Below are 8,192 nucleotides of genomic sequence, written 5' to 3' on the forward strand. Positions count from 1 at the left end.
ACAGAGAGGTGTCAGTTAAAAGTGCCTGGCTGCACGCATTTAGAATTGCTTTTTTTTTCCCCTTTCTTTCTTTTTTTTAGTCTTCTGTTAAAAGGGAAAAGATTTCTTCTTTAGAAGAGGCAGAAGAAAATCTCGAGTTGACTTTTTGTCAGAATGTTAAAGTGACTTGGCGGCTGTGTGCCGTGCACTGGTTTGCTAAAAGTCGGAGTTGGTGGAACGTTTCAGACACACTGGTGTGTGACCTGATTGCTTGCGTTGCGGGAATTTCTGAAGTAAAATCTGATGGAATAAATTTTGCTATGGAAAAGATCTTTTGGAAAACAGATTCCACTGGAACTGTATAATGGTACTCATATTTCATATTTGTGCAGTTGATGCGCTGGTTAGAAAAATACCCATATTTATTTATTTCATTTTCTCGTGATAACCACAAGCTTATTTTACAGTTTTTTTTTATGTGATAAATCAGCACAATGTATCACATAGTTGTTAAATGGAAGGGAAGGATGCATGGTTCTAATATGTATTCATAAATGATCATCTGAAAAGTGCGGCATGCATTTATTTTCAGGTCCCTCAGTCACACCTCGCTCAGAATTCAGGAAGAGCATCTCTAATGGTAAACTGCTAATAGCACTCACATGGACTTATTTCAACAACAGCCCACATCCGGCCCACCATTTGATAATCAGTGATCAACACGACTTGGTAGAGTCTGAGTTATGTCTCCAGATGTTGTTTTATTAAGCTAGTCTTGCTACAAATTTCTCCACATTTCTATTACTGTCTGCTGTGATTTTTCTTCTTTGTGATGCTGTTTGTTTCCCAAGGTTTTTAACAAACCTCTGAGGCCTTCACAAAACAGCTTATTTATACTGAAAATACACGACACATGGAATCTCAATTTACTACTTCTAAAAACAAGTGGTTGGACAGCAATATTTTAGGGGTGTTAGATTAGCGCATACTGAATGCCAAAGCAAAGCAGAGTTTCCAATTTTTATTTGTAAAAATTCTGTAAGACCATTTATCACTTTCCTTTGACCTTCGTTCAATATTGAATGCTTTTGAAAGATGTGTTTGCTCCACATCTCATCAAAATATCTGAGTTTTATTAGAAAAGCTTCAAACATCAAACATAATCTATGTTTTCAAAACCCATGAAGACCTGCAGACTCAAGCATACAACTATTATAAATTTTAATTATAAAAAAAATATTAGAGACAAATGAAGGAATGAGAGAGAGAAGGCACATCCTTTACTTCTTTATAAGAAGATTCACATAAGAGCAATTTACAGAGACCAGGTAGTCTAATAATGATGTTTTTGAACTTTGAGAGGAAGCCGGAGTACCTGGAGAGAAACCACGCTTACAGAGGGAGAATAAGAACATTCTAACTTGTCTCTTCTCCAGCTGCTGTGTGTGTATGTGTTTTGAAAGGGGGCTCGGTGTAGAAGGTAAGTGGGTGGTGGTGGGATAAATGAGACAGCTACGTCAGTTCAGCATGCTCTCTGTCTGTGTTAAAGATAAACTCATGTGGAGATTTTGTTTAAACATTAACGTTGCGCTCAAGGCTGCACAGCATCTCGTTTTTGCACAGAGTCTGCATCTGATTCACTTTCATGTTCCATCTTCAGGTTCTTTGTTTTAAAGGACACACCATTTATTATTCATCATATTGGCTTGGATTGAAAATCTTTTTTTTTTTTTGCCCTGTACTCCCAAAAAAAAAATAATAATAATAATAATTTGTTCATTAGGGTTCAATTCTTCTAACCCCGCAACCCCCAATATGACAAAAAAGTGATGTGTTTATATTTTTGTTCAAGCAGTTAAATCGGTTTCAAAGCTAATGTCCAAAATCATATTTTCAGATTTTTTTTATATAAAAAAGTATGCTATCATTTATCACTATAAAAAGTAAATATACTGGATACTGGAAGATTTGTCTCTCTATAAATAGAAGTTGTTGTTTTTTTAAAAACTTTTTTAAAAAGTTCAATCAAACTGCGTATTGATTGAACATTACCAGTATGTAGTTTTCTAAATTTATCACAAAGAAAAAAATTTGAAATGTGTGGCATGGGTTTGTTTTCGGCTTCCACTCCATTCTAAATGCTTTGTTTTGTGGAAATTGCAGATGATTTTTTTTTTCTGAGATATGCCAAAAAATAAATAAAAATCTGTTTTTCATATTTCCAGAATCTAAACTTTGGCCAATGTTTTCTGTAAGATACCCCCAAAGCTTGCTCAGATTAGATAAAGTTTCTACAAACATCAGTTTTCAAGCCTTACCACAGATTCTCAGTTGAATTTACAGATCTGGACTTTGACTGTGTGAGTTCCTGATCCTCGGGATCCACTATCATGCATGTTTTATGAGTTTTTCTACTGCTGAACACTTGCCTTAAATGAATGAGTGAATGGCCTTTTGAGTGCCTGGTGGTGTTGCCCTTTATTTGACTCCCTCCACCACCTTGTCACCTCTGACTATAGGTTCAAAATCATTGCTGAAGAAAAGCCTCCCACAGCATGATGCTGTCACCTCCATGTTTAGCTCTGGGGATGATGTGTTCAAGCTGATGTTCAGCTTTAGTTTTTTTTTTTTTTTTTTTTTTTTTTTGTCTGTGATGGTGCCTGTTAAAATTTGGCTTTGTTTAAAGAAAACCACCTACTGCAGGACTTCATCGTTTAATAGTGGCTTTCTGTGCTACTTTGTGTTGATCTAGCTCACGACTTGAACTGAAGTTTGTGCTTTTAATTTTGACTAAAGGAGAAAAACTTAAAGAAAAGCACACATTTACTTAAAGAAGGATTATTACGTCAAGCACAACTCAATAAAATGATACAATATTTCAGAATATTTCAGGTCTTGCAGAGATAAACCAATTTTGATGAAAAGGATATAGAAGTGGTTTTGGTAAGCATTGGTCGCAGGATTTTTTGCCTCAAACATTACCCTAAAGAACTCACAATGAACGGAAACCCATCTCACCATTCTGATAGTTGCAACAGATGACCAATCAGGACTCCTGTTCACTCACGCATCAGCCCTATTGCGCAAGTAAACAGTCATGAGCAGCTAGTGATTGATGTTGAGCCAAAATTAAAACGGCCCTTATATATTATGGAGGTGAAAATGACCCATGCACAAGCTGACATGGATAAATCATTTCCCCCCTCACCTCCTCAAAGAAAGAATAGAATATCCATCCAAACGGGACGAGGGACAAGCTCTTATTTTCGCTTGGTGCCGTGGCCTCTGCCTGACACTGGGCCGCGTAAGAAACCGCATTTCGAGCCAACAATAGTGGACTAGCGGGGGTTCTTCTGCGCCTCGCATTGATTCGTCTTTTTGAGCCTCTCTGGCGTTAAAGGTTATAATGGAGAGGGTAATTAATGTCATCTATCACTTGTTTGATTCTGTCGCTGCTTCCACCTGACAGGCCTCGCATGCGCGAGCCGTAAGCCAATAGGAGTGCGAGAGGCTTTGTCACTGAACGCAGGGCACGTGTCTCACACCTGCAGGCTGGTGCGTTTGTCTTCCAGTCTGCTTTGGAAAAGGAGAAGGAGAGAGAGAGAGAGAGAGAGAAAGAGACGAACCAGAGGAAACTTTTTTTGTTTAAGTTTATAAAAAGTTGACACGATGTCTGGTTCTACCTTTTTCCTTAAAACGATCTATGTGGAAGCCCATTTCCGCCCCTTGAAATAAAAATACCATTGGACATGACGTTAAAGGTAATAAATATAAGATACATCATTATTATCTGATTTTCTTAGGTTATGTTTTTGAAATACAAATCCATATTTATAAGATAGGCTACCAATTATTTTAGATTTCAAACTCACAAGACTCAAAGAAATAAATTTGACATTCAATGTTATAATTACGAGATGCGAGTTCCATTTAAAATTTGAACACATGATTTTGATTTGGAAATGAATCAGTATGAGTTGAAGTAAGAGTTTACTTACTTTACTTACAAATTAAGTCATAACTTGACTTCTAAAATTAGGACTGGAACTTGGAATTGGGAAATTTCAAGTCACAATTGTGACCCTTTACCTCACAAATATGAGATTCAAAGTAAAATTTCTGATAATTAAAGTCACAATACGGATTTCAAAGTAACTATTCTGGGATTGATTCAATTACGACATTCAACTCATCATTTCAATTCCAAACTCGTGTATACTTTAGGAAACTTTTTACATTTAAAGTAACACTTTTGACTGCCAGAATCATAATTGTGACGTGCAAATTCCTAATTGCAGTTTTTGTCATTTCAAGCTGATAACAGATGTCCTCCATTGTCATAACTCTGATTTTACAGTCTTCTGAGATTCCGAGTTTATGTTTTTCATAATCATAAGATTCATTTTAACACTGAAAGCTATTCTATCAGTTCAACTGTAATTTGACTTTGAGACTGAGATATTCAGTCATAATTATAAGAAGTCACAAATATTGCACTTTCGAAATTATGAGCAAGCCAAATTTATCTCAATTATCACTTTCAAAGTCGAGACCTGTCCATATCCAGGTGACATGAATCCTCTTTCACTCTATTTCTGCCTCCCTGAATTAAGCTTCGGGTGTTTGTTTACCACAGAAGATCTTCCATAATTCGCATAATGAGGCGCAAAAGCTACGCACAATGGCGCTCACAATGGGGTGTTGTCCTCCCCATTTTGGCAGGAGACGGGCTTCTTGATTGGCTTGTGTGCTCCATGAAAAACACAGTCGGGGATACAAGCAGCCTTACAACCCCAGGTTTTATTTAGATTGATCTCAACCGGGCAATAAGAATTTTGACCCGCCTTATTGTCTCGCTGACTTTCCCCGAGCTATATTTCAAAGTGTCTATATGCCCTTTGAGTGAAATGAATTGCAGCCCCCACCTTCGCCTCTCCATCCTCTCCCTCCGCCCCAGGCACTCTGAGCTATTATTGGTGTATGCAAAAGAAAACAATGCGATGCATGAAACGTAATATTAATCTCCCCGCTTTGAATGCGGACAAAGCGCCGTGGAAGGTGCGCGTCAATAATGGTTATTGAGTGCTCACCCAGCTGCGCAATTTTCCCCGTGAGCACAACCAAGTCGGGAAAAGGTCACGCATGGGGCTTTGAATAGAGGAATAGAGAAGCTCCCTATAGTTTGCTCAATTACCGTCCAGCACACTTGTCTCCCCCTCTCTCTCCTTCTCACACACACACACATACACACACACACACCCACACACGCCTGCACACCCAAGATAAAGTGAATAACCAGCACACTGCAAAGACATAATATAAATAGGTTTAACTTTATTTATTAAAAAAAACTTGTTTTACACAAAATATATCTGTTAAAATCGAATATTTACATTTCGACTACGAGAAACAAGTGCATACATCAATAAAGGTTCTCTATCAAAAAGAAGAAAAACACTACAATCGGTCACAGGTAGTCATACGCGTCACACATGCCATACCTGACAGCTGCTTCTCAGGGCAACTACGCTGTCAGAAAAAAAGTGGCAGTAATAACATTTTTGTTTGGCTCATTGTACAAAAATAATGTCTCCGTGTTAAAACACTTTGTCCTATGTTACAGTGTTACAAAATGTAAGCTACTACGTCATAACTGAAAAAAGTCCGTTGACGCGTCATCTTCCAGGAGGAAGAAAAAAAAAGTGCAGCAGGTGAGGAAGGCAGTCCGTGTTTCCTGCAGGAATTTCAGCACCGTCTCTGCACTTATCCTGCTCCGTCGCAGCTTAATTGCACTTAATCAAACAGAGCGTCAACATTTTCACGCGTCAGTGTGAGTCCAGCTCCTCTCTTTCTTTCGGGGGAGGGAGGGAAGGGGAAGGTAGCCGCTGTTTATATGCGACAGGATGCTCCCTCTCTCACTTTCTCACTATTGCTTTGCTCCCTCAGAAGCTTCAAGGGATACAAATCACCTGCAAGCACAGCGCGCAGGCTGAAGAAAGCTGTGTCAGCACTTCTTGCGAGAAGCCCGATTCATGCCAAAAGAGTCTGATTGCGGCGCTGGCTGGGTCAGTATCTGTCAAACCAGGTTGTAAAGTCCAACAGTTCCTGCTCTTCCGAGCTCAGAGGCTCGTAGCCGCCTTCGTCTGACGAGTAGCTGGAGTGAGGCGACTCCGGGTCAGCGGAGTAGCTGTTGGAGAGCGTCGGGGACGGCAGCCCGCACTGGAACGCGGCTGAGACTGCGTCGTGCTCGTCGAGGAGCTGCTGCAGAGCCCTGATGTACTCCACCGCGGACCTGAGCGTCTCCACTTTGCTCATTTTCTTGTTAGCGGCGCCGTTCGGCACGTGCTGACGCAGCGTCTGGAAGCCCATGTTGACCTGCTTGACCCGGTTCCGTTCCCTCTCGTTCCGCCGGGCCACGGCCACGGGTTGCTGTTGTGGAATGGAGTAGCCGAGGCCGTTGAAGCTCAAGCGCCGCTTGCAGCGCAGCAGCTCCGGGGAGCTGGAGCGCTGTCTCTTCAGCACCTTGGTTTTGCTCTGGAAGGCGACTGCCGCGCTGGCGTTCGGGTGCGCTGCGGGTCCTGCTGCGTCCTGGGCCGGTGCGTGCAGACTGATGGTGGCGCGTCCGAAGGTGAATGCCGTCTGCGTAGTGGTGATGGTCGCAGTTTCCATCTCGCTGACAGAGCTTCTAACGTGATGAATTAAGAGAGTAAGTGAGTGGGTTGGCAGTGTTCAGCTCTCGTGTCCTTCGCGTGGGGACCGTGTGGCTAACTCTCGTCCAACTCTCTCTTGACTGCTTACACTCCACGAGCCGATCTGACCCAAACTTTGGCAGCACTCCTCTTTTTCAACACGCGCCCCAGCACGCACCCCACCCACACCCCTCTTTTTGGGGAGACGCACGCTTTTCGTGGCGATGCCCCGCCCCCGCTGTGTGATTCTCCAGCAAGCCCGACTCCCCCTCGGGCCAGGCGCGTGGCTCAGGGAGCTCAATAAACAATCCCGAGCTTTCACTGCGCCGGGAGCACGCGCTGGGCTCATTTACATTCCAATGTCTTCAACTTGAAGGCCCATTGGTCGATTCAAACGGCCTGCAACCGTGCGAAAAGAAAGAAAGGGAGAAAAATAATACAGACAGAAAGAAGAAAAAGAGTGGGGAATAAAGGGAAAAAGTGCATTCGGTTCTTTGAAATGCCTTTTGAATCCAACATTGTAACTCTGGCACGTCTTCAAATTATCAGTGACTCCACCCCCACCACCACCACCGCCACTTCCCCAGCCTCGACCATCTTTCTCCTGAAGCTATTTACAATCGTAAATACCAAGGACGCTCACTATCGTATCTAGGCGACAAAATCTGCAAAGAGAAAATAAGTTGCAAGCGTGTCTCAAAAACGCAAAAAAAAAATAAAAATAATAAGGTGACGAAGTTAGCATAATGAGAAGTTAATCAAAACATCAAATTAACTTTATGTAGATCTTTCTACATAACTTTATGTGACCTCTCTACTCAAAGTAAGTCCAGCTGAATTCAAAAAAGGTGCAAAAACGTTTTCGAAAAAACCCAGTTCTAAAGTCCGGTTTCACGAATGTGGAATTTCAGCACCACATTTCACTGGACAGTCGAAGGGCGAAAAAATAATCAGCAAGTTGTCCTCGCTTGACTTCAAAATGTGTCCATTTCATAATTATTGTACGTTTCTTTTTTTCTTTTTTCTTTTTTTTTTTTACTTTTCAAGTGTTGTCATACAACATCCAAGAAACCTGTTGTTTATGCTAAAAAGTCTCTGGCGCAAAAAATCCCTGTAGGAAATCAGTATGGAAGCGCAACAGCTCTACACTCAAAAAATAAAATGTCTCTGACACCCTCTGGTGGATTGAAAGAGACATTACACATTGTAGTCCAATTCGAAGTGAAATGAATTAATGAGGGGCTGCACAGTGGCGCAGTTGGTATAGCTGTTGCCTTGCAGCAAGAAGGTCCTGGGTTCGATTCCCGGCCCGGGGTTTTTCTGCATGGAGTTTGCATGTTCTCCCTGTGCATGCGTGGGTTCTCTCCGGGTTCTCCGGCTTCCTCCCACAGTCCAAAAACATGACTGTTAGGTTAATTGGGCTCTCTAAATTCTCCCTAGGTGTGAGTGTGTGTGCGCATGGTTGTTTGTCTTGTATGTCTTTGTGTTGCCCTGCGACAGACTGGCGACCTGTCCAGGGTGTAC

At 41.7% G+C, this 8,192-nt stretch overlaps 1 protein-coding gene across 1 annotated transcript; it reads right to left on the bottom strand.

The window, feature by feature from the left end:
* Positions 1-5,314: 5,314 nt before the first annotated feature.
* ascl1b (achaete-scute family bHLH transcription factor 1b) lies at positions 5,315-7,842 on the bottom strand. The gene has a single exon (XM_044124968.1). It carries the CDS (start codon positions 6,646-6,648, stop codon positions 6,046-6,048), a length of 603 nt encoding a protein of 200 aa, XP_043980903.1. The 5' UTR covers positions 6,649-7,842; the 3' UTR covers positions 5,315-6,045.
* Between the last annotated feature and the right edge of the window lie 350 nt (positions 7,843-8,192).

This window comes from Gambusia affinis, linkage group LG08 (assembly GCF_019740435.1).
Source record: "Gambusia affinis linkage group LG08, SWU_Gaff_1.0, whole genome shotgun sequence".
NCBI lineage: Eukaryota > Metazoa > Chordata > Actinopteri > Cyprinodontiformes > Poeciliidae > Gambusia > Gambusia affinis.

What these genes read in the sequence shown, in the direction of transcription:
- ascl1b (XM_044124968.1), bottom strand. Translation starts at nt 6,648, where the DNA reads ATGGAAACTGCGACCATCACCACTACGCAGACGGCATTCACCTTCGGA.